General features: G+C 42.6%; 1 protein-coding gene across 6 annotated transcripts in view; it reads left to right on the top strand.

Annotated features, from left to right (window-relative positions):
* The window catches only part of FMN1 (formin 1), a 419748-nt gene that overhangs the window by 16765 nt on the left and 375714 nt on the right, over nucleotides 1–27269 (top strand). For 4 of the 6 annotated variants that reach the window (XR_004185219.1, XM_031668862.1, XM_009209842.4 and 1 more), the window contains one exon: nucleotides 18223–20208. The exons of 1 other annotated variant lie outside the window; for it this stretch is intronic. Coding sequence is in view for 4 of the 5 variants with exons in the window: in XM_031668862.1 (XP_031524722.1) it covers nucleotides 18354–20208 (1855 nt within the window). In the remaining variant the exon portion in view is untranslated. The remainder of the gene's footprint in view (nucleotides 1–18222; nucleotides 20209–27269) is intronic. One more of the 6 variants, XM_031668864.1, reaches the window with a different exon arrangement.

Genomic DNA, 27269 nt, shown 5'->3' on the forward strand with positions numbered 1-27269 from the left:
TGCCCAGGCTGGAGTCCAATGGCACAATCTCAGCTCACTGCAACCTCTGCCTCCTGGGTTCAAGCAATTCTCCTGCCTCAGCCTCCCAAGTAGCTGAGATTACAAGCATGCGCCACCATGCCTGGCTAATTTTTTTTTGTATTTTTAATAGAGACAGGGTTTTCCCCTGTTGGTCAGGCTGGTCTCAAACTCCTGACCTCAAGTGATCCACCTGCCTCAGCCTCCTAAAGTGCTGGGATTACAGGTGTGAACCACTGCACCCAGCCTTCTCATATCTAAATTTCTTACACCATTTCCTTTGCCTGTTTTCACCCCTTACTGTCTTGTAGTATCTCTTTTGGCTCTGGAAATCTGGGTTCTGATCCTATTTGTGCCCTGAATTTACTGTCTACCTAGAAAATTAATTTGGTGAGTGGGTTTCGTTTCTTTGCAGGGGGGACTATGGAATTGCACTGCAAGTAAGGAGAACAAAAGGCATTTTTACAGATGAGGACACTGAGGTGCAAAGAGGTTAAGTGACTTGCACAAGAGTACTGTTAGTAATTGGCAAAGCTGGACTTGAATCCAAGCCTTCTGACACTGCTTTTTCCTTAATTTGCCCTGCCCTGGTAGAAACCATCTCATGTGAAGATTGATCAGTCTTAAACCAGTTGTACATGGTATGAGTGCTCCATATTCTTAAAGAAGAGGAATTAGTGAATGAGTAGGCGTGTTTTCTGAATGAGACCTATTGTCCCCAATCAGTCCTGTAAGGAATTTCAAGAGCCAGGGCTCTGGGTCAAAGCACCTGGGTTCAAATCGCAGCTCAGCAGCTTACCAGCTGTGAGACCCTGGACAAGTTACCCTCCTGTGCCTCAGCTTCTTCCTTGTAAATGGAGATAATAATAGTACCTACTTCATAGGCTTTTCTGTAAAAATCAATGCGTTAAAACAGGTAAAGCCCTTGGAAGAGTGGCCAGTACGTGGTGAGTGATCACTAAGCAGCAGTAATTATCTTAATTATTTAAAGACATAGACTGTTCCTTCATCTTTTGCTTCAGAACCAAAGCGCAGAAACACTGTTGATGTTCTTAAGCAGTGTCTTAGCTGCAGGCAGAAGCGTTAGGACCTTGCTGTCTACGAAGACCCTGACCATATTAATACTTCTGTTTAAGTGAAGCTAGATTTCTTTAATTGACTCCACAACCGTCATTCTCTACTGACAGGGTGACCCTGCAAATGAAAATCTTGCTGTGATGGCTAACATATATAGTCAAGAATGAAATGATCCATAGCTAGTCATATTTTTAGAGTGAATTTTCATAGGGACAGCAAAGAGGCAGGATTACAAGTGAGAAGAAAGGAAATATAAAGAGGCTGGTTAGGGGTGCTTAAAGACAAATTATCCATGTGAAATAGTGTGGAGGAAAAAGGCTGACAAGTAGTGGGAACTCCAGGAATGATTTTCTTTTTTTCTTTTTGAGACGGGGTCTCACTATGTCGCCCAGGCTGGAGTGCAGTGGCACAATCTCGGCTCACTGCAACCTCTGCCTCCTGGGTTCAAGCAATTCTCCTGTCTCAGCCTCCCAAGTAGCTGGGACTATAGGCACCTGCCAACATGCCCGGCTAATTTTTGTATTTTTAGTAGAGACAGAGTTTCACTATTTTGGCCAGGCTGGTCTCGAACTCCTGACCTTGTGATCCACCCACCTCAGCCTCCCAAAGTGCTGGAATTACAGGCATGCGCTACCATGCCCAGCTAACTTTTGTATTTTTAGTAGAGATGGGGTTTCACCATGTTGGCCAGGCTGGTCTTGAACTCCTGACCTCATGATCCACCCACCTCGGCCTCCCAAAGTGCTAAAGTGCTGGGATTATAGGCATGAGCCACCACACCTGGGGGGACCTCAGGAATGATTTTTAAATGGAAAATGTACCATTTGCTTTGAGGGCCCTCTAACCGACTATTTCTCTCAAACTTCCTTCAGCAAAATTCGTATGTCTCACATCTTTACATATTGATCTTGCTACAATATTCGGATAAATTGCTTATTTAAATAAAATTATGTATGTGAGATTCCTTAAGAAAGTATGAGGCATTATGGAATTTTGAGGCACTGTAGCCTCAGTTCAACTTTGACAATAATAAAAAAAATTTGACTGGGGCAGAACCCTTTATTTGAAGGGAACAATAGATGGGTGAGAATTTCTTGGATGATTTTGACATCCATGTGAAAAGTTCTTCTAAGTGTGTATGTGGGATGGGAAGAGTGCTGTTTTTCAGCTTTCTCTGCTTTAATATGTACTAAATTTTGACTTCACTGAGGCCATACCTAGCAGTTGCCAGGCCAGAAAATATGTAGCCCACACTGTGTAAAGTGTTCTAAGCTTAGTTTTTGAAGATTCATTTCTTGATTTAAAAGCAAAGGAAATGTGAAGAGATATAGAGAATTAAGGGCTACCTGCCTTCTTGAATTTCTTTCAAAATAGAAGTAGTGAAAGAAGAAAATAGATGGTAAAACACTTAGAAGAGTGAGGGGGTTTTCTTTCAGAATGTCAATTCTTTCCCTCGAAATAACCTAGGAAGTCTCCATAATTGACATCCTAGCACTTAAAGGATAATTCCTTCAGGTTGGGCATGGTGGCTCAGGCCTATAATCCTAGCACTTTGGGAGGCCAAGGCAGGCGGATCACTTGAGCCCAGGAATTTGACCCCAGCCTGGGCAACATGGCAGAACCCTCTCTCTAAAAAAACAAATTAACAAACAAACAAACAAACAAAACAACAACCAAAAAACAGAAATCAGCTGAGCACTGTGGTACGCACCTATAGTCCCGGCTACTTGGGAGCCTGAGGTGAGGTGGGAGGATTGCTTGAGCCTCAGATGTCAAGGCTGCAGTGAGCCATGATCATGCCACTGCACTCTACACTCCAGCCTGGGTGAGACCCTGTCTCAAAAAAAAAAAAAAAAAGTCGTTCCCTTCTCTGAAAGGAAACTAGTTTTACTACTTAAAGCAGATGTGGTAAGAAAAATCCTTTCCATCTAAAAAGTTCTCAGTGTAACAAATTCCCTGTCCAGCCCTGTGGGTTGGCACCCCGATTTTGAAATAGAAATCCTGATGTAATTGAACCCTTGCACTTGGCTCATGGGAAACACTAAAGTGTGGATTGCGGAAAGATTTCTCATTGTCCCGCTATTCTATAAGTCTAAATATGGGTTACACAGGGATCTTGTCGTTGGTAATGTTCAGAGAATGGGAGTTGGCAACATGGAAAACTGCATTATATATGCTGAATATGATCCTATGCTCTCAAGAATATAATGGCTAGTATTGGGACTAGAAACACTTGATTGATCCCTTAAGTATCAGTGGATCAAATTATGTGTGTTAAGGAATTAAATGGTCTAACTAACTGAATAAAAAAAAAGTTGATGATTGGGGTCTACTTTGTATTTGAAATGAAAATTTTGTGATTTGTAGTATTATGGAATATAGCTTAAGAGAGCAAACATTCTTGGCCTTTCCAAGAGGATTGTATAACATAATGTACACAAAATACTAGCTCAGAATGGAAGCGGTTCTGAAGGCCAACTCATCCAAGCATCTGGTCTTTCATACAGAGGTAAAATCAATCAGATCTAGTAATGGATTGGAATCTGAGAGCGGGAGGTATTAAGAAGGACTTACAGGTCTGTGGAAATAGAATTTCCTTAGAATTTCTATCAAATAGTCATCAACATGCACTTGAAAATATCCAATGATAGCAAACCTTCCAAAGAAAACCATTTCATTTGGATGTTTTTTATTTTCTTTGGGAAAAGAAAATATTTTTCATCAAGTTTCTTATTTTTTATATCCTTTTCTGTATCACTTACTCCTTCTTCGTCCTATATAAGCTTAATAACCCAGAAATCGTTGTTTATAGGTTCCAGCGAGGCCACATTAATAATAATAGTACATATGATATCGAATCTTAGTTCTTTCCTGTTTATGTAGGATTTTTTTTTTTTTTAATGGAGACACAGTCTGGCTCTGTTGCCCAGGCTGGAGTGCAGTGGTGAGATCTTGGCTCACTGCAACCTCTGCCTCTCGGGTTCACACCATTCTCCTGTCTCAACCTCCCGAGTAGCTGGGACTACAGGCGCCTGCCACCACACACGGCTAATTTTCTGTATTTTTAGTAGAGACGGGGTTTCACCATGTTAGCCAGGATGGTCTTGATCTCCTGACCTCGTGATCCATCTGCCTTGGCCTCCCAGAGTGCTAGGATTACAGGCGTGAGCCACCGTGTCCAGCCTTACATAGGATTTAATTCACCTCTTAAAAGCTCCTTTGGTTATTTCCTCAAGTTTCTTTCTTTCTTTTCCCTTCCCTTCCCTTCCCTTCCCTTCCCTTCCCTTCCCTTCCCTTCCGTTCCCTTCCCTTCCCTTCCCTCCCTTCCCCTCCCCTCCCCCGCCTCCCCCCCTCCCCTTCCCCTCCCCTTCTCTTCCCTTCCCTTCTTTTTTCTTTTCTTTTCTTTTCTTTCTTTTTTGAGACAGAGTCTTGTTGCCCAGGCTGGAACGCAGTGGCGCAATTTTGGCTCACTGCAACCTCCGCCTCCCGGGCTCAAGCTATTCTCCTGCCTCAGCATCCCAAGTAGTTGGGATCACAGGCACCTGCCACCATGCCTCGCTAATTTTTATATTTTTAGTAGAGACAGGGTTTCACCGTGTTGTCCAGGCTGATCTTGAACTCCTGACTTCAGGTGATCCACCCGCCTCAGCCTCCCAAAGTGCTGGGATTACAGGCATGAGCCACCGTGCCCGGAATATTTCCTGAAGTTTCATTTGTGCTCACCAATTGGACCAATCGTATTTTCCTCTATCCTCCTCCTCACAGCATCTTGTTCTGGCCTCTGGTGCCCTGCATTAAAATGGTGCTATGCTGGTTACAGCAGGCTTTTGCAATGACCATTTTGAGTTCTTAGGGAATGAAGTAGATGGGGCGTGGGGGAGAATGGCCCCTTCTCTAACAGCAAGCATGCTTTCTCACCTGGGCCCCAAAGCAGCACTGCTTGGTTTCATGGTCTCTTAAAGTCTTTTACAAACACAAAGAAACTCCTGCCTTCTTCTGTCTGAGTCAGATACTGTTTTTCTCCATTGTCCTTATCTTTCTCTCTCACCTCATCCACCTTACTGACAACTTTCCCTCTTTCCCCAGCTTCTTGTAATATGTCCTCCTCCTTGTACTTGCAATCTCAAAACTGTCTCCGTGCCTATCTAGTTGTGTAATAAACCTATAAAGGATTCATCATTTTCACAAAGAGGTAGACTGGCTATCTCAGATTGGGGTCAGGTGGGTCACCCTGATATACAACAACTGTATTATGAGGTTCTTCAGCTGCTTCATCATTGTTCTGTGGGATATATGGTATTGCCCTTATATTAGAAAACCTCTGGGAAGATCAATCTTGTACTTACTGCATGCTTTCTAACAGTTGCCTCCCTCTCACTCCCTTCCCTATTCTCTTCCTTGTAAAGTCACATTCTTTGATTCTTTATCCTTCATATTTTCTGCAAAATTACTGAAATCCTGTCTTTCTCTTTTCTTTTTTTCTATTTTTAAAAACACTTTCTGATAAGCTAGAATATTGACAGTCTTTAATCTCTACTCAATGTGCTACACTTAGAGGACTATTGACTTTGGGACTACATTGACCTTGTGTTGAAGCCCAACTCTGCCACTTCCTTCTCGTGAACCTCTTGTGAATCCATTTATGATCCATAAAGTGAAGGTAACAACCTTATGAGGCAGAAGTTAAATTGCCACGGTTAAAAGGGCTGAAAAATAAAGAATTTCCAACTCTGTGTCAAACCATATAACCAGTGTCAGTATCCTACACTTCTTCCCCTTTCTGCCCCATCGCTTGGTGACTAAGATGCACCTCCCTGTGCAGATGGCTGTACCCATCACTCATGAAGAGCCACATAGCACTCTCATTGCATGTGTGGTACCTTCTTTTTTTTTTTTTTTTGAGATATCTTCATCCATAATGACTGTACTAATTTACATTTCCACCAACAGTATATAAGTTCCCTTTTCTCTGCATTCTCAGTAGCATCTGTTATTGTTTTGTCTGCTATTAGCCATTATAAGTGAGTTAAAATGATATCTCATTGTGGTTTTGATTTGCATTTCCCTGATTAGTGACATCAAACATTTTTTCATATACCTGTTGGGCATTTGTATGTCTTTTGAGAAATATCTTATTCTTGTCCTTTGCCCATTTCTCAATGGTTTTTTTTTTTAATTGTTGAGTTGTTTGAGTTCCCGGTATATTCTGCATATTTGTTTCTTGTCAGATGAATAGTTTGCAAATATTCCTCCCATTCAACAGGCTGTGTCTTCACTCTGCATTGCTCTTCACTCTGCTTTGCTGTGGAGAAGCTTCCTAGTTTAATATAATCCCATTTGTCTATTTTTGGTTTTGTTGCCTATGCTTTTGGGGTCTTAGCCATAAAATCTTTGCCTAGTCCATAGTTCTGAAGTGTTTCCCTTATGTTTTCCTCTGCTAGTTTCATGTTTTACATTTAAGTCTTTAATCCATCTTGAGTTGATTTTTTGTTTACGTCAAGAGATATAGCAAGTCTAGTTTATTTCTTCTACAGATGGATACCCAGTTTTCCCAGCACCGTATATTGAAGTGGTTGTCCCTTCACCAATGTATGTTCTTGGTGCCTTTGTCAAAAATCAGTTGGTTGTAAATACGTGGATTTATTTCTGGGTTCTCTATTCTGTTCTATTGGTCCACAAAATATGGTTTTTAGAAGAAAGACTTGAATGCTATAAATTTATTTGGCTTAAATAAATGCAGCTAAATGCATCTTTCTCCTGATGGTGTCGGGCTTTTTGAGAAGGATATTCTTGGTAATCCTGATCTCTTAATCTATGCAGAATCATCCAACTGGGAAAGTGATTTACTATGCAAGAGTGTGTCTACTTTAGAAAATATTACTTCATCTGATGACAAAAGAATAAATAATATGCCCAATAGTGGCCTCACCTGGCTCACAGATTTATTTTGCAATTTGTGCTGATTGCAACTTTTTGGAAAAGGCTATTACCAAAAAAAAAAAAAAAGAGAGAGAAAGAAAAAAAAGGCCTTTTAAAAAAAGCTGGATCTCTAGGCCCAGCTCCTTCTCATTACAGATCTATTTGCTATACTGATCATATATTTGCTTTTACATCAAAGTGCTTTTGACATTTGCCACAGACAATGTAAAATCTTCCCGATGTCAGAACTGTGCTCAGAGTTCTTTAATTCCCAGAAATTCCCTGGTATTTTTGTAAGAGGAAGAAGCTTACCCTTCTTCCCATTAGGAATCTCAACAGTAGCCATTTGTCTCAAAATTCCATTTGAAATTTTTTATTGCATATATTTATTCCTTCAATAACAGTTGCCTGTTAAAAACAAAAATCTCCTTAAACCCCTTGTGCTCTCTAATTGGAAAGCCATTGTTCCAGAGCAGCTTCCTTCATCAGAAAATGCAAATTTGACGTAACATATGCAACCATCGTTCCTGGTGTAAAGTTCTCCCAAAAGCAAACTCCACAGAATGTGTTCACATATCTAAAAAAGGTACTCCCGATATTTGAAAAGGAAGCTCTCTTTGTCTTACTAACTACAAAGTAAAATGTACTAAGCCCACCTTTAGATAAGATGTTGTGCTGTCACCATTGTTGCTAAAGCCTTAAATGTTCAATGAGCAGGGATCTCCTAGCTACAGATTCTTTTTAAAAATCAGGCGGTGGGTACAAAAACATAGTTAGAATCAATAAGAACCAGTATTTGATTGCACAACAGGGTGATTACAGTCAACAATAATTTGTTGTACATTTAAAAATAACTAAAAGAGTATAACTGGAATGTTTGTAATGCAAAGAAATGATAAATGCTGGAGGTGATGGATCCACCATTTACCCTGATGTGATTATTATGCACTATATGCCTGTATCAAAATATGTCATGTACCCCATAAGTATATATACCTACTATGTACCCATAAAAATTAAAAATTAAATCAGGGGGAAGGGGCTTATTTCCTCAGCATACTCATTTATCTCCTCTAGATGATGTTAGCTAGGTAGTGACATAAAACCAGCGATGTGTTGAGGATCTGAATATCTAATTTTCATGGAAATCATGTGGAAAGCTAATACTCATTTTTCTTTATGTAATTAAGCTTTGAAAAGGTAAAGGAGAGGCAAAGAAAGAATTCCCCAAAGTCTTTGAGAGGATCTTCAATGCGCACACCTTGTTAGCATATCTGGGTATCTGTGCGGGTTGGTTTGTGGGTCAAGAAAACCAACAGCAATGAAAAAATATATATAAAAAGGAGCCCCTTTTGTTCCTTTAATAACCAGCTGTGACTTTGGCTAGAAACTTGTCATCTAAAATAATTCTATTGGCTGAAATTTGTCCTCTATATTTCTGTAGAGATTTGCCAGTATGTTAAAATAAGACATAGCTTGTGTTAGTGGTCTCACAGTCAAATCAGAGTTTCCCAAGAAGGAATTTTGCTTCCAGACAACTAGTTTAATGCTTTCCTTCTTGTGACATTGTTAGAATGCAAAGAAAATCATAAATTTACAGTCTTTTTGAAGAAAACAAAAATCATTGAGAAAATATGTAAACTCTCTCAATTTCAGGGCTATCTCATAATAATCTTTTTTCCTTTACTTAACCTTAGTCTTTGAGTAGGAAACCATCCTCCTTCTTGACAAGGTTGATTCCTCCCCATGTGTCCTTGAGCCCATGTCTTCTTCGTCTGGTGCCTTTTGTCCCATATTTTATACTATCTTTCGTTGTGTCACCAATATCTCCTTCGCTACTTCCTTCTTTTCAACCTGAAAACATGCTTATGTTTTCCATGTCTTAAAAAAAAAAAAACAAAAACAGGCCGGGCGCAGTGGCTTACGCCTGTAATCCCAACACTTTGGGAGGCTGAGGTGAGCGGATCACCTGAGGTCAGGAGTTCGAGACCAGCCTGGCCAACATGGCGAAACCCTGTCTCTACCAAAAGTACAAAAATTAGCTGGGCATGGTGACTGGCGCCTGTAATCCCAGCTATTTGGGAGGCTGAGGCAGGAGAATCGCTTGAACCCGGGAGGCGGAGGTTGCAGTGAGCCGAGATCTCACCACTGTATTCCAGCCTGGGCAACAGGAGTGAAACTCTATCTCAGGAACAAAACCAAACCAAACAAAACAGCCGGGTATGGTAGCTCACGCCTGTAATCCCAGCACTTTGGGAGGCTGAGGCAAGCAGATCACCTGAGGTCAGGAGTTCAAGACCAGCCTGACCAACATGGAGAAACCTCCTCTCTACTAAAAATACAAAATTAGCCGGGCGTGGTGGTGCATGCCTGTAATCCCAGCTACTTGGGAGGCTGAGGCAAGAGAATCGCTTGAACCCAAGAGGCAGAGGTTGTGGTAAGCTAAGATTGTGCCATTGCACTCCAGCCTGGGCAACAAGAGTGAAACTCAGTCTCAAAAAGAAAAGACAAGAAAAGAAACCAAAATAGCAAAGACTAAGCCTTAATACCTGTACAGGTTATTACTCATATTTTTTTGTCTTAACCATCAGTGTTCTCTCTTGCTCTTTGTAATATAGTTTGGTATTCTCCTACTCTACTAAAGTTGCTACCTAAAACTCTGTAACATCTCTCTTTTTTTTTTTTTTTGGAAATAGTGTCTCGCTCTGTCACTCAGGCTGGAGTGGAGTGCAGTGGCATGATCTCAGCTCACTGCAACCTCCACCTCCAGGGTTCAAGCGATTCTGCCACCTCAGTTTCCTGGGTAGCTGGTACTACAGGTGCCAGCTAATTAGCCACACCCAGCTAGTTTTTGTACTTTTAGTAGGGATGGGATTTCACCATGTTGACCACGCTGGTCTTGATCTCCTGACCTTAGGTGACCTGCCTGCCTCGGCCTCCTAAAGTGCTGGGATTACAGGCTTGAGCCACCACGCCCGGCCTGTAACACTTCTAATTTGTTTCTTGACCTTTTTGCAGAATTTGATGTTGTCCCCAGCTTCCCATTCTTGACTCCCTGTCTGTCCTCTTTCTTCTCCAATCTGTTCTGATATTACTGCTGACTTAATCTTTAAGTGTAGTGCTGAACATACTGCTTCCCTGGTCAAAAACCATCCATGGCTTCATCAATCATTTGTCTATGAAGATAGCATTAATTTCCTACCAACCTGATTAAAATCCCTCTATGACTTGGTACCTTTTATCACTCTTTCTTGACTTACCTCTCCTGACATGTATCTAAAAAGAGTTTTTCCCTTTGTACTTGTTAGTTGTTTTCTCAGTCTTGTATTACGTTTCCTTCTCTTGGAATTTCACTTTCTTAATCTACTTGTCCAAGGCCCATATTTTAATGAGGGGCTATTTTAAAATGCTTTCTTCTGCCTGAAGTGTTATTCTGATCCTACAAACATGATGTGGACTCTCCTTTTTTTTTTTTTTTTTGAACTCCTCTGATTTGTTCTTTGGTACCTTACAGAATAGGTCTCTTTCTGCTGTGTATTATAGTAATTTTGTTATTATTCCTACACTCCTCCTACAGTGTGTGTAGGTTGTTTAAAGAAGAACCCCTCAGTGGTTCACTCCTGTAATCCCAGCACTTTGCGACGCTAAGGTGGGCAGATCACTTGAGCTCAGGAGTTCGAGACCAGGCTGCACAACACGGCAAAACCCTGTCTCTACAAAATATACAAAAATTAGCTGGGCATGATGGCATGCACCTGTTTTCCCAGCTACTTGGAGGAGCTGAGGTAGGAGAATTGCCTGGGCCCAGGAGCTGGAGGTTGCAGTGAGCTGAGATCATGCCACTTCACTGTAGCCTGGGTGACAGACTGAGACCCTATCTCAAAAGAAGAAAAACAAAAAGGACAGCAAAAAAAAAGAAAGAAAAGAAAAGAAAAACTCCATGGAAAGAAGGAGAACCACTAACCTATTGCAGAACTTCCTTTTTTTTTTTTTTTTTCAACAGAGTCTTGCTCTGTCGCCCAGGCTGGAGTTCAATGGCGCGATCTCGGCTCACTGCAAGCTCCGCCTCCCGGGTTCACGCCATTCTCCTGGCTCAGCCTCCCAAGTAGCTGGGACTACAGGCGCTCGCCACCACACCTGGCTAATATTTTGTATTTTTAGTAGAGATGGGGTTTCCCCGTGTTAGCCAGGATCGTCTCGATCTCCTGACCTGGTGATCCACCCGCCTCAGCCTCCCAAAGTGCTGGGATTACTGGCGCGAGCCACCGCACCCAGCCTTCCTTTGTTTTGTTAATCTCCTCCTTGAAAAAGCTGCACTCCATCCCAGGGTGGCTGGAAAGGAGAAAGGCAGGCAATAACTTGTCCAAACTCACACACCAGAGGCAGAACTCAAAGCCATCTAGGACTAAATGAGCAAGGGGAGGGAGCAGTAATGGTACTCAGAGAAAGCAGCTGCAGCTGGAGGACTACCCCAGAGGGGCGTGGTCTTCAGTAGAGGGCACACCTACTGCCAAACTCTAGCCCAGGAGAGAGGGAGCCAGGGGATAAAGGTCCTAAGCCCTCTTCCATCTGCCCTCCAATCTGTTACTATTTTCCAATGGCCAAATCTAGTAGAAGCCACAGTGCAAGGGAACTTGTTGATTGAGTTCATGAAAGTCAGTCTCTTGGTCTTAGGAAGATGTGAAAGGTAGAGTGTGAATTTGACTGGACTAATACAAAATTTCCAGTTTAGTAATGGAATACCGGTAATCTATCTTAGCTGTGTTGGGCTCAGATGGAGTCACAGGGAAAGACTGTGCCAATGACTAGGCAAAGAAAGCTTTGCATTGGCCTTTTAAGGCCAAAATCAATTAGGATGTCTGCCATCAGCAGACAGAATGACTACAACTAATTCTTGAATCTTATTTTAAGCATTGGTGAAATATGCTATGAACAATAGACAGCATCTACTAAAAGGCAATAATTTCTCATTATGATGAAGCACAACAGATATTTTCATTTGGGGTAGAGTGAGGTAATCTACTTGTTTACTGGAAAAAGAGTCAAGGGAGAAATCACTGCTGCAACATTGTCATAGAGAGAATGCCAGCCTGGAGCCTGTCAGAGGAAATAGAAGACATGAAGACTCCCTGGGAAGCAAAGTGCTTTTACCTTGAACATAACCAGAGCAGGTCACTTCATAGGCCGAATTAAGATGTATACTTCACTGTGTGGCTCCTGCAGAGCTGCTGCATTTGAGTCCAAGTAGAATGAGGCAATGCTGTTTGAAATAGTCCTGTGAACTCAGCATGGAATTGCAACGCCAGTGCATTTAACCCCACTGCGCAGTGATTTCCTGTCATTTTGCTTTTTTTCTCTTAGGACTTACAGCTCTTTTTCCTCTGGTTTCTTGGATGAAAAATATGTGTGATGATTCCATGCTGCATTCTGACTTTCTAATGGATTGTCACAGAGAAGAGTTTGCCCTGCTCTAAAGCCTTCTTCTGACGTGGAACACACTAGAGGGTTGAGGTTGAAGTTCATTTGCTCAGGGAAGATGCTTTTGTCTTGAAACAACCAGCTAGTCAGCCTGGTTTGGCTCAGGTCGCAAGTTCCAATGAGCCTTCTGTGGGTTGTGATTTTCATGTCAGTTGCATTTTCAAAGCTTTTGCAGTGCTCCATGCCATGTATGTGCCACCCAGTGGCCAGCCTAGACCCTGGGAAATTGTCTTATCTCTTCATTTCTTTTCAAAGCCCTTCATAGGCTATTTAAGATCAGATCCACAATCCACAGGTTGGGGTTAATTCAGGTGTCCATGAATAAATTTACGGGTCACTTTGTAAGATCCTTCTCTATAATCTCCCCCATACTTCTGGGCTCTCTGAGGCTCTGATTTCAGTCCTCTAACTAGAAATCTAGGACTATTAACCCGCCAACTCTTTGGCTACAAACTTCCTGCAACTCTGCCCACACCTGAAACCAACAAGAGGCAGAACAGAGTGAGAGAAAAAGGAATAGGGGTTTTCCCCCGTACGTCTCGGGACTACAATTCCTCTAATCATAGAGAAATGCTCTCCTCCCTCAGAGTTTTAGGTGCCAACAAGAAAACGTCTTCCTATTCTTGATTCTGAATTACAGGACTTCTCCTATAACTTCCTCTGTTTGTGCTGATATTCACTGCCATGTTTCAGGCACATTTGAGTCCAGTCTTAAGGGCTACTGAAGGATAAAGTTGAGAAACTTAACTGCTTTACAGTTGGGTGATATTTCAAAGCCTGGTCTTCCTCATCAATCTGCTTGCTACCATTTGTTTTAGAGTGTTCAGATAGCTGCTCTATGCATTTTATGCTGGTGTTTTTTGCAGTTGCATTCAGTGGGAGAGCTAGGATAGAGTGCACTTACTTTATCTTACATGGAATTGAAACACCTTATATACTGTATGATTCCTTCCAAACGTGTTAACTTTAGCATAGATCTCGTTCTCTATCCCTTTACATCTAGCAGTGTTCTGGACATATTTGTTTGATTATTCCCCTGATATTCAATATTTCCAAAACTGAATTCATCTTCTTCTCCTGAAGCCTATTCCTCTGTGTGCATTTATCTTTGTGAATGGCACCACAATCTACCCAGTCACCTACATCTGAAATCATGAAACTAAATTCTTTCCTGTCACACATATTCAATTAACCATCAGACCCTTTCAATTCTATCTTTTTATTTAATTTTTACTTATTTATTTAGAGACAGAGTCTCACTCTTTCACCCATGCTGGAGTGCAGTGGCACAATCTCGGCTCACTGTAGCCTAGATCTCCTGGGTTCAAGCAATTCTCACGCCTTAGCATGAGACCCGAATAACTGGGATTACAGGCATGTGCCACCACGCCTGTCTGATTTTTTATGTATTTTTAGTAGAGATGGGGTTTTGCCATGTTGGTTAGTCTGGTCTCAAACTCAAGTGATCCACCCACCTCAGGCTCCCAAAGTGCTGGGATTATAGTCATGAGGCACCATGCCTGGCCTGAAATCTGTCTTTTTAAATTCACTATCTCTTCTCCATCCACATTGCTACTGCTTTAGTTTTAGCCATCAACGCTTCTTTCTGGAATACTGAAAGACCTTTCTAAGTGATTTATACCACTAGTCTTACCCCTACTTGTCTAGTCTCTACTTCTGAAGTAATCTTTTTATAACAAGTATAAATAAGTAGCTTAGGATTCTTCACTGGATCCTGGGATAGTGAAGCTCCTTTGTCTATGTTCAGTACAAAGTTTCTTATAGCATACTGCTTCTCAGGGCCCAGAACAAAGGAACTGTAGTCCCAAGATCATAAGACAAACTCCCATTTCTTTTTTTTTCCCTCTGTTCTGCTCCTCTTTGGCTCCGGATGTGTGTACCACAAGTGTGGTAAGAGCATTCTATATGGAAGTTTCTGGGTGGATGAGGCAATAGTGTGAAGTTCTTTTTTTTTTTTTTAAATAATTGTAGCTTTATGCCTTGTGTTGTGGCTTTATTGCTATAAAATCCAATGTTATAATTTTCTAAATCTTGTCTTGAGTTTCCCAACTGTGACTAACATACAGAGTTCTAACCATGACATTTTCTCCATTTACATAACCAAGACTTATAAAGACCAGGGGGAAAAAGTACTTGATCCTGTAAACAGGCACCACATGTCCGTAATTCTCATAAAGGATATGGCCTTTATATCAGTCCCTCTCTTCTTTTATTTCTAAATTAGAATCTTCATTGAGTGTTTTTACTGTCTGTACCAGCTGTAGTGAACTCCTGGTGCCCTTTTTCTAGATTTTATTGTTTAAGGGATGACCTTAGGAGGCAGCACTTTACCTGATCAGACATGCTGAAGCTCTCCAGTGAGTGTGGTTTTTTTTTTATTTTTTATTTTGAAAGACAGGGTCTTGTTGTGTCTCTCAGGCTGGAGTACAGTGGTGCAGTGGCGCAATCTCAGTCCACTGCAGTTTCAGCCTCCCAGGCAATCCCCTTGCCTCAGCCTCACTAGCAGCTGGGAGTACAGACTTGCACCACATTCCCACCTAATTTCCTTCCTTCCTTCCTTCCTTCCTTCCTTCCTTCCTTCCTTCCTTCCTTTTTCTTTCTTTCTTTCGAAACAAGGTTTCACTATGTTCCCCAGACTGGTCTCAAATTCCTGAGCTCCAGCCATCCTCCCACCTTGGCCTCCCAAGGTACCAGGATTACAGAGGCGAGCTGCTAAGCCTGGCCCCAGTGAGTGTTAAAGTAGCAAGATGTGAGACTTTGTTAAGAAATTATGTAACACCAAGTTAACAAAATTTTTTAAAAAAAAAAGCTCCTTTTTTTTTTTTTTTTGAGACGGAGTCTCGCTCTGTCGCCCAGGCTGGAGTGCAGTGGCGCGATCTCAGCTCACTGCAAGCTCCGCCTCCCGGGTTCACGCCATTCTCCCGCCTCAGCCTCCGAGTAGCTGGGACTACAGGCGCCCGCCACCACGCCCGGCTAGTTTTTTGTATTTTTAGTAGAGACGGGGTTTCACCATGTTAGCCAGGATGGTCTCGATCTCCTGACCTCGTGATCCACCTGCCTCGGCCTCCCAAAGTGCTGGGATTACAGGCTTGAGCCACCGCGCCCGGCCAAAAAAAAAAGCTCCTTTATTCAAATTAGATGGAAAACCAATTTGTTGGTAGAAGGCAGTAGATGAAGAACAACATGACCTATGAAGCAATGTAGTGAGACAGACCTGGGTTTGAAACTTGCATATTCTGAGCCATATTCCCTTAGACAAGTTCCTTTATCTGTCTGAATTTCAGTTTCCTCATCTGTAAAATGGAGATGTACTGATTACATGAGACAACAAAATGAAAATATAAGTGTATATGTGCTCAGTATATACAAATTCCCTCTCTTGGGGAATAGAATACACTGTCATATTCCTATTTGAAATTACAGCATAGACTGTGCTGTGACTCTGAACGGATTCTGAAATTTTTTTTTTTTTTTTTTTTTTTTTTGAGACAGAGTCTCATTCTGTCACCAGGTTGGAGTGTAGTGGCGCGATCTCGGCTCACTGCAACCTCGGCTTCCTGGGTTCAAGGGATTCTCGTGCCTCAGTCTCATGAGTAGCTGGGATTACAGGCACGTGCCACCACGCCCAGCTAATTTTTGTATTTTTAGTAGAGACAGGGTTCACCATGTTGACCAGGCTGGTGTGGATCTCCTGACCTCGTGATCCGCCCGCCTCGGCCTCCCAAAGTGCTGGGATTACAGGCATGAGCCACCGTACCCAGCCAATTCTGAACATTTTTAACACTCCTCCCCCAACATCACACACTTCTCCTAATCCATGGGAATTGAGGAGATAAGAGGAGCTAGAGGAAAATGATGCTTGAAGAGAAAGGAGAGCATTCTATGTTTCCAGAACAGCATAGCTCATCTGCTGCTTCCCTTCAGTTTGTCTGAGAATTCATTAACTGACCTCCTAATGCTTACTGCTCAGTATCATGCTCAGTGGATATTGACAGCTTTGCAATTGCTTTTATTACTGATTATTATAAATTACACAATAAGAGACTACCTCCTAAGTGAGTTCTTGGACATATGCAGACAGTTTGTACCAATAATTATTAAGTATCCTTACACATGTGCATCTTTAGAAAATGCTGGCAATGAACATTTTAGAAAAGTTTTAAAAATACAGCCGGGAGCAGTGGCTCACACCTATAATCCCAGCACTCTGAGAAGCTGAGGTGGGAGGATCGCTTGAGTCCAAGAGTTCCAGACCAGCCTGGGAAACATGGCGAAACCCTGTTTCTACAAAAAAATACAAAAAAACTAGCTGGGTGGTGGTGGCACATGCCTGTAGTCCCGCCTACTCGGGAGGCTGAGGTGGGAGGACAACCTGAGCCTAGGATGTTGAGACTGCAGTGAGCCATGTTTGTACCACTGCACTCCAGCCTAAGCGACAGAGCAAGAACCCATCTCTAAAAAAAAAAAAAAGACTGCTTGAATGAGAACAGCCCCATGTACAATTGTGAAAGAGGCAAGGCCTCTCCTGGTCTCCTGACATTCTGGTTTGACCAGATATCTGCAATTTTCATAACCTTCATTTTATCACTCTTAATTTTCTCTCTCTTCCTCAAGGAGTTACTTTTACCAGACTTTTCCTCCTTTCTCTCTTCCTTCACTCAAAATATACTTTTATGTAGCTTTTTGCTATTTAGAAGCAGTTAGGAAAAACCTGAGGAAAATAATTCACTAAAGATATCTCGAGGGCTAATGAATAGTTACTGTATTATCATTCCCAGGGTGTAGGCGGTGCTTCTTTTAAGCAAGGAAGACTTGAAGACTGGGCAGTAACTTAAGAAACTAGGAATATAGAGTTTGTGTGTGGGGATGGTAACCACAGAGACATTTCTGAGGTCCCTCATATCACACAAGGAAGCAGCCACCTTCCCTAATTATGTGGCATTTCAGCCGTTTCTGTGGTGAAGTCATGGAAAATCTGTACAGGGCCAGCACTTCCTTACAGATTTTTTACTGTTCCTCTGCCATTCCATTTGGCTCCAAATAGACAACAGGAAGGAAATAAGAAGGAAATACAACAGGAAAAAATAAATAAAAAAGAAAATCACAAAACTTGATTCAGACTTGAATTACTTAAATTTTAAACTTCTACATTGAAATGTTTACTGTTGACTCCAAATTTGGGGCCTAAGATCTTTCCTCACATTGTGTTTTAAGTTAAATCGATAAGTTGAGCTCAGATCTTGAAGGTGGTTTTTAGAGGGTAAAAAGGCCTGATCTATCTTTGCAAAGTAATATTCCAAATATGAGTTATGAAAATGGCTATGTTTTCTAAGGATCTCAAAGCCCGCTAGAGAAGGACTTCTGGGAGTTATGATAGCTCTGTTTTACAGAAGAACATAAACTGAAGTCTAGAGAAGTTGAGAGACCTGATCCAGGCTGCACAGTGAGTCCCCATGGAGTGAAAAGGAACTTTTGTCCTGGGGCTGAAGTGAGAGGACTTTCCCATCTCTCAGTTATACAAAAGTTCTACTGATCAGGAGTAGGGTGGGAGTGAGGAAGAGATTGAAATCGGGCTGTTGTCTGATTCCTTGAGTTGTTGAGGTCAGCCAGAGAGGAAGGATAAGTCATGGTTATGCTTTGATTTTATGTTGGTGTGTGATTTATGCACTCTGTTAGACAAGCTGCTTTCTTCCCCTGTTCCTCTAACAGGCAGTCTCATTGCTGGAGATGACTGTCAGCTGCTTTCTCTGCAGAGCCACCATCACATGCCTCACCACTGGAGCCTGGGAAGCCTGACCACAAACCGGCATCTCCAAGGCATGAATAATTAGGTAGGCATAATGGAAGGTACTCATTGCACCCTCCAATTGCATAAGCCCATTGCGGAACTCTGCTACATCAGCTTCTATCTTCCAAAGGGGGAAGTCAGAGGATTTTCATACAAGGGCGCTGTAACTCTAGACAGATCCAAGAAAGGTTTTCATAACTGCTACCAAGTCAGGGAGGAGTCAGACATCATCAGCCTCAGCCAGGAGCCGGATGAACATCCAGGCGACATATTTTTCAAGCAGACTCCCACGAAAGACATTCTGACTGAGCTGTACAAACTCACCACAGAGAGGGAGAGACTGCTAACCAATCTCCTGAGCTCAGACCACATCCTCGGGATCACGATGGGGAACCAGGAGGGGAAGCTGCAAGAGCTGTCGGTGAGCCTGGCCCCCGAGGATGACTGTTTCCAGAGGGCTGGTGACTGGCAGGGAGAGCTCCCCGTGGGCCCTCCCAACAAGAGGAGCACCCACGGGAACAAAAAGCCTCGGAGGTCTGGTGGAAGGAGAGAGAGCGCTGGGGCTCTCCCACAGAAGAGGACAAAAAGAAAAGGGCGTGGAGGCCGAGAATCAGCTCCTCTGATGGGCAAGGACCAGATCTGTTCCAGCCACTCCCTTCCTCTTTCTAGAACAAGGCCTAATCTTTGGGTACTAGAGGAGAGAGGAAATCTGCTCCCGAATGGAGCACTTGCCTCATCCCTGCAGAGGAGAGAGAGCTGCCCCCCAGATATTCCCAAGACGCCAGACACAGACCTTAGCCTTGGGAGCTTTGAGACGGCTTTCAAGGACACTGGGCTCAGAAGAGAAGTGCTGCCCCCGGACTGCAGCTCCCCAGAGGCAGGAGGGGATGGAGCTCGGAGGCCGCCGAGCGGGCTGGAGCATCAGCAAGCAGGTTTCTCTGAAAGTCACCAGGACCCTGAGAAGCGTCCAGAGGCAGAAAAGGATGAGATGGAGAAGCCAGCTAAGCAGACTTGCAAGCAGATACCTGTCTCCAAAGTGGTGGCCAAAGTTCAGGACCTGTCCTCCCAGGTACAAAGAGTAGTTAAACCGCATTCTAAGGGTAAGGCGAGGATTGCCATTTGCCCAGCAGCCCACGCTGAGTTTGTACCCAAAGCTGACTTGCTCACCCTCCCGGGAGCTGAGGTCGGGGCTCATGGTTCCAGGCGGCGGGGCAAGGAGCGGCAAGGGGATGGGTCCTCACAGTCGCCAGCCAGGGAAACAGCCTCCAGTTCTAGTGCCTCGGCCTGTGCCCAGGGGGCTGTGAACAAGGTCCTCCTGAAGGTGATAGAGAGCGAGAAGTTAGATGAAGCCCCTGAGGGGAAAAGACTGGGCTTCCCTGTCCACAGGAGCGTCCCTCACACTCGCCCAGAAACCAGAAACAAGAGGAGAGCCGGGTTGCCCCTCAGTGGCCACAAGTCCTTGTTTCTGGATCTGCCCCACAAAGTAGGTTCTGACTCCTCCCAACCCAGAGGGGATAAGAAGAAGCCATGCCCCCCAGCACCGGCAGCTCTCGGCAAGGTGTTTAATAATTCAGCCTCACAGTCCAGCACACACAAACGGACGTCACCTGTTCCCTCGCCTCTGTCTCCAAGGCTCCCCAGCCCTCAGCTGCATCACAGGATCCTCCGGCTCCCTGCACTGCCTGGTGAGAGGGAAGCTGCTCTTAATGACTCTCCTGGTAGAAAGAGCCGTGTCTTCTCTGCTGACACCTTGGAGCCACCATCCTCTGCAAAGGTCACGGAGACCAAAGGAGCCAGCCCGGCCTTCCTCAGAGCAGGCCAACCTCGGTTGGTGCCTGGGGAACCTTTGGAAAAGAGCTTGGGGCCAGGGAAGACCACAGCTGAGCCTCAGCACCAGTCACCTCCAGGTTAGTCTCTGTTTAAGATGCTTTGAATCTGTTCTTGGCTGATTCGAGAACTATCAGTCTGCTTGTGCTACTTAGAAACTGACTAATTAACAATGGACCAAAATTCCTAGGCCTGTTAGTTCACTTTGCAGCAAGAAAATGGGGAGTGGAACAGGGGGGTGTGGAGATGATCAGGATGGTTTTGACCTAGTGGTTCAGAGTTATAGTTGCTTCCAGAAGCAATACTTTGTGAATGTCTTTTATTTATTTATTATTATTATTGTTATTTTTTTTTGGCATTCTCTAAAGCTACTTCTGTGGTTGCGTAACAGTGACTCTCAAAGGAAACAGGAACAGGCAGAGAGAAGTAGTAACTTGTCCCTGCCTTTGATGGTAACAGTGGGTAATTGGCCTCTTGACCTGAATTTTGCTGTTCATGCTGCTGGAGTCATTCTAGGGATTCTCTAAGCAGAATTGCAAAAGTACGCTGTGTCTTCACTTATGTCTGTAGTTAGAGGTTTTTTTGTTTGCTTGTTTTAGTGATCATCTTGGTAAGTGCTATTATTTTATGACAAAAACTTTTGTTTTTCACCAGAAGAGGAATGAATTCAGTCTAATTTGAAGACACTTGGTTCCAAGTTTTCTTTTTCTTTTTTTTTTTTTTACGGTTTTTAAATTTCCCATATAAGCACAAATTGACTTTATTCTGTAGGTATCTTTTACTTACGGGTTGTTACTGTTACTGGTATAGCATCATTTCTTATGTTAAAGGTGCTAAAGAGCTCGTTTGACTTATATACTTAATGTGATTTAAAATGTTACGTGAAAATAATTTTTTGGATTCGATAGGATGAAAAAAGACTGTGCAAAAGAAGCGCCACTCCAGTATTCATTACATTTTCTAGGCCGTTGTGGCCAGAATCTCAGGGTTTTATATGCCATTGTGCAGGTTGTGGGTTCTTTTTCCGAGATCCTCTAACAGCATATGGGCAATGCTTTGTCTAGGGAATAGCTCGTAATGTGATAGACAGTCTCTTACAGGTTAGAGCAAACATCAAGTGCAATTTTTGAGATAAAAAATATATCTAGGGAAGAGGAGCTTCAAAGCTTTTTGGTCATTTTGAACTTGTGAAATTTTATAAATTTCTCTGGATCATTGATCCAGGGGTAGGTCTTTAAAAATGTGGTAAATGCGGCCGGGCGCGGTGGCTCAAGCCTGTAATCCCAGCACTTTGGGAGGCCGAGGCGGGCGGATCACGAGGTCAGGAGATCGAGACTATCCTGGCTAACATGGTGAAACCCCGTCTCTACTAAAACTACAAAAAACTAGCCGGGCGTGGTGGCGGGCGCCTGTAGTCCCAGCTACTCGGAGGCTGAGGCAGGAGAATGGCCTGAACCTGGGAGGCTGGAGCTTGCAGTGAGCCGAGATCGCGCCACTGCACTCCAGCCTGGGTGACACAGCGCGAGACTCCGTCTCAAAAAAAAAAAAAAAAAAAAAAATGTGGTAAATGCTTTTCATCTTGTTTTTTGCAATATGTCAATCTTGTTTTGACGAGATTTGCTACTTTCATAACCAATATGCTTCACCAGGAAAGTCCCAGAATCGTAGATTTTATATCATGTATCGCAGAACCCTAGTGATGAAAATTCTTTCTCTTTCTCCTGTCGGATGCTGAGGACTTAGAATCACTTGACAAGGAAACTCTCTGAGGTTAAGGGAGAGATTCCTGGAGGCATGAGTGTAGAATATCTTAGCTGCCTTAACTCCAAAAACTGTGCAGAAACTGTGCATTCAATACATTGCTCTTTAGTAAATCCTCTTTTTCCTCAATTTAGGATTATTTTATTATTTCACCCTTTTTCTATTTGAAAAATATCATAAACGCTCCAGTGTATCTGAGTCAAGGCAGGCACACAGAGCACACTCAGTTTCTTTTGGAGACTGACCATGAGCCCCCTGAGTGACAAGTTGAACGGATGATCACGCGTTCCCTTGGGCTCTCCATGCCATCACCCATAACATTCCCTTTACTTTGGCCTCAGCCTTCCACTGGGATCTTCAGCAGCACTTTCAGGAGCCAGTCATAAGAACTGTAAGGAGGTCCTGTGCTTCTAACCTTATAAAAAAACGGGGCTGGAAAAGGAAAGGAGAGTAGGAGTGGGTAACAGCTTTTTTTCTGATATGGGTAACTTCTCCACTGTGGAGACTTCCTGCAGGGCCTCCAGCCATTACCTCCTACTGGCCCCACTTTGAAAGGCATGAGGGAGGGGGTTCCCCAGATAGTACCTTTGATTTGTATCCTGTGTTCTAGTTCCCTTTGATTTGTATCCTGTGCTCTAGTTCCGTTTGATTTGTATCCTGTGTTCTAGTTCCCTCTCCTTTCTTGATTTTCCCTTTCCTGTCGCCGTGAGTCCTCTTTATATTCTGAACCCTTCAGTGACTCCCTGCAGCTGGGAAGCCTGTACAGGGAGAATTTTCCCGTTTCCAGCTACCTTTGTCTTTCACTTCATTTCTCTTCCCACCTAGAAGAGGGCTCAGACAGTTGCCAGCAGTCCAGAAAGAGGGGTGAATAATTCATTTACCTTCACAGTGTCCCTTTGTCTGAATCCAACTCCCACCTTTCTCCCAGGTTAGCTATTAACCAGATTAAGTTTATGGTCTGTGGACATTTATTTCCTGTGGAAATAACATCTAGGTATTTTTATTGAAGTGATGTCATTAAGATTATTGAAAGCTCTCATTAACTGCTCAAGTAAGATATTAAGTCTGGCAAAAGTAATCAGATCTGTTTCCAGTTGGAAGACTCTTCAATGTTAGAGGCAAGTAGTAATTCCCAGGAAACAGTGAAACTCGCTTATGCTTGTTACAAGACTAAGCAGTTAAAGCTAACATTACCATTCATGCAGGATGTAGCATAAGGATATCACAGAGGCCAGTGATGTACCTTCTATTGGCTTTGTAATTTTCTTAACTTCTCATTTCAAGGATGATGCGTGGGAATCTCTTACCTAGTGGTGATAAAATAGAGAATATACTAACAAGAACTGGTAGTCAGGTTTTTCTTCTCCTGTCTTCTCCCACCGCCAACCGGGAGATGGGTTTTATAGTATTTTATTTGGGGGATGGAGATGGATGTGGAATGTTCCCAAGCGTTTGTGGAGTATGGTCTTCCCCCAAACCCTGAGGAACTCTAGTTGTGCTAGCCTGCAAAGCAGTGTCCTTGGGGCTTGGTGCTAGGATTCCTGTCTGTTGTGCTTGCCTTCATTGACCTTTGATTCAAAGTAAACCCTTTTCGTGCCAGAAGAATCACAGGGAGTTTGGCTCACCATACTCGGGAAATGCCCAATCTTTAGTGGTTGTTTTCCTTTGACGGCAGTCACTGATGTGGTGATGGAAGCATATGCTCCAGGCATAGTTCTTCCTGATATTGAGAACTGAGAATCACCTGATCAATTCCTGTGCCCATGAAAATATGTAATTAATGTCAATTTATTGAGTTAAGAGGCATACATGAAATAAATTGTATTTACATGTGTAAACCCCTAATGCTACTGTCAAAGCTTTGATTTTCTCTGTGGACATGCATTATGGGAAGTAAATATAAACTCTTCCCATATTAATATGAAGGTTTGATGCAATTCCAATAAAATTGTAAAGAAGCTTCACAACATTAATAGATATATGCAGCCATTTAATATTACTACAGAAAGTATGTAGTACATAGAAAATTATCTAAAATTAATTCAGGGGGAAAATAGGACTCAAAAATTGCATCAGCCATATTCTACCCATATAAAACAAATACAGGAATTAAGCGGACATAAAGTATGTTGCTATGCAGTTTTGAGAAAGTAATAGGATCCCAATTAAAACTCCATGTAACTATGACCTGGCAATCGCACTTTTAGGAATTTAGCTTACATAAACATATGTACCAATAAGAATATAGGCATAAGGGGGTTTATTGCAGCATTGTCTGTAGTGGCAAAAAATAGCTAGACAAAATTTGAATGTCCATCATTAGAGAAATGTTTAAATAAATGGTTGTACATTTATGCTCTGTAATATTGTGAGGCTGTTCAGAGTACTGATCTAGATTTGTATCTATTTGAGTTATAAAATAATACATAAAATGCTCTCAGTTTTTGTAAAACAACTATCACCCCTCCTGATATATAAATATATATGTTTGGTCCAGGTTTGAATATAATGGAGACGGGTGTGGAAGAAAACTGGCCAGGCTGTTAACATTCCTTATTGAGGGTCAAGGCAGTGGAGGTGGGGAATGAAGTGAGTGAAGGGGAAAGATGCAGAAGCATTGGAGAAAGGCATTAATTTTATTTCCCTTTACATATTTTTATATTGTTCCTCTGGTTGTAGTGAATATGTTACTTTTATGATTCTTCAAGAGTGATTTAACTTCTTTTATTTTTTAAGAAAAAAACAAATTCACCACCTAGAGTGCTCGTGTGTGGGGTGGGGGGCGGGGAGTACAATTATAGCTGAACCACACTTTTCTATATTTTCCCCATGTCCTTTGAGGCAAGAATTTTAACATTGAGAATACATGATTGTTACAAGGGGAAATGGAGGTTGTTAGAGAGCTGTAAACACAGCGCCCAAAAAGCACTAGTCCGGGAGGTAGGGCTAGGATGAGGATAGAGCATAATCCAGAAACCAACGGAAGAGAGCAATTCAGAGAGGCCCCTGGATGACTCAGAGTCCTGAGAGGAAACAGATACCTGCAAGGCTGAAGGCACAAGGGAAGGAGTGGTCACTGGAGCCCAGAGAGGGGAGACTAATGGAGGGGAACCTCTGGCAGGAACCGTGGTTTGTGGTAGACCCACCCAGCGGAGAGGAAGCTGTGGGGATAAATATCCCAGCCTCACTCTCCTCTGGACCACTTCCTGTAAACCTCCTCTAACTGAACCAACCAGAAAGCACAGTGTAAAGGAGCCAAGCCAGTGGCTGTGGCCTACGGGGTCAGCCTTCCAGGGCCAAGAGCAGGTTGAGAAAAATGGGGAGTGGATCTGGAGGGGCCGGTGGGAAACTGGATGATGGGGATGAATTATGCTATAAAGAACAGGAAAATACTGTTGCTTCTAACCCTCTTTGGGGGAGTTACTTCGGTAGAATGATGTCTATGAGTAGACTACAAGAGGCTAAAGATGAGTAGGTGATAAGGAAGTGGAGATAGTGGCTACCCTCCGATTTATTAATGAATGGATGTGAAAGATAGGATGGAATTTTAAATGAGCAACAGGGGAAAGAAGAATGTGTGTTTATATGATATATGGGTATATGTTTTGTTACAGACCAGTGGTAATCTTAATACCTAAATGATTATTACCGTGCTTTATTTCTTTCTCATGTGACCTTTCTCCCTCTAAATTTGATTAGGTTGACCATCTTTTTACTGTTAAAAGTTCATACAAAAAGAAAGTAAATTGGAAGTCCTGGCAATATGATTTTTTGTCCATGGATTCAGAAATAATATTTGTATATTTTTTTCAAAACACAACACACAAAGCTCTTAAAATTTCACAATGATTGAGATCCCATTGTGCCTGCTTGCTTTTTGTGTAAAGCATAAAGAGAATTTTAAAGAGTGTATTTTCCAATTATCTCAAATTAAGAATAGCTAATTGGCATGTGAAATATGAAATAAATGTTCTACTAATGAACAATTTGGATTTTAAGGTCGGTTTCTGTATAAAATAAATGGTGAGTATTTTTCTCGTGTGTTTGGTTTTTAAAGGGAAATGTGACTTAAAGGCCAGGACCACGGCCAAAATCTGACGTTTTAAAATCCCAAGCCAGCTCTATGCCTGTGCATTTTTCCCCAGATTAAGGTTGAATTATGCTTTGAGGACACCTTCCACTGAATTGCTTTTCACATGTCTCTATTTTTGGATTCAGAGTACAAGATATAAAGCAAAGTTGTCAGTCTGTGGCCTTTGGCTATGCACAGCCATCCAAAATCATTCCAAAGATATGTAGAAATAGCAGAATAATACCATGATTAAAAGTTACAGCCACTGATAAATGTAAAAGATAAAACTATTTTTAAAGTAAATAGATACTAAATTTTAAGGAATAATTCATTGGATATATTTGTTTACATAACTCAACATTCTGCCTCATGGCATTATTAGTTGGGTCATTAGAAAAAGACAAACTGGCCGGGCGCAGTGGCTCAAGCCTGTAATCCCAGCACTTTGGGAGGCCGAGACGGGCGGATCACGAGGTCAGGAGATTGAGACCATCCTGGCTAACACAGTGAAACCCCATCTCTACTAAAAAATACAAAAAACTAGCCGGGCGAGGTGGCGGGCGCCTGTAGTCCCAGCTACTTGGAAGGCTGAGGCAGGAGAATGGTGTAAACCCCAGAGGCAGAGCTTGCAGTGAGCCGAGATCGCGCCACTGCACTCCAGCCTGGGCGACAGAGCGAGACTCTGTCTCAAAAAAAAAAAAAGAAAAAGAAAAAGACAAACTTTTCGGGTTGTAATTGGATTATAAGCATTATATCAAATTGATAAAGCAAAGTACTGAAAATTGAAAGCATATGTTTTGTTTTCTTTCTTTCTTTTTTTTTTTTTTTTGAGATAGAGTCTCGCTCTTGTTGCCCAGGCTGGAGTGCAATGGTGTGATCTTGGCCCACTGTAACCGCTGCCTCCCAGGTTCAAGGAATTCTCCTTCCTCAGCCTCCCAAGTAGCTGGGATTACAGGTGTGCATCCGGCTACTTTTTGTATTTTTAGTAGGGATGGGGTTTCACCATGTTGGCCAGGCTGGTCTCGAACTCCTGACCCCGTGATCTGCCTGCCTCAGCCTTCCAAAGTGCTGGGATTACAGGCGTGAGCCACGGCCTGTTTTGTTTTATTTCTTAGGGACTCCTGAGAGAGAGTACTTTTTGAAAACAGTAGATACCACTGTGGCCCCACCCCCTTCCTCTTGATAACTGTGAGCAGATAAATGACTATGGTGCCGATCTCACTTTATTTGCTTTCTGATCCCTTACAGGGATAGTGACTTCTGTTAGATATTTTTAAAATTGGAATTAGACCATATCTAATGTATCTT

This window comes from Papio anubis, chromosome 7 (genome assembly GCF_008728515.1).
Source record: "Papio anubis isolate 15944 chromosome 7, Panubis1.0, whole genome shotgun sequence".
Lineage (NCBI taxonomy): Eukaryota > Metazoa > Chordata > Mammalia > Primates > Cercopithecidae > Papio > Papio anubis.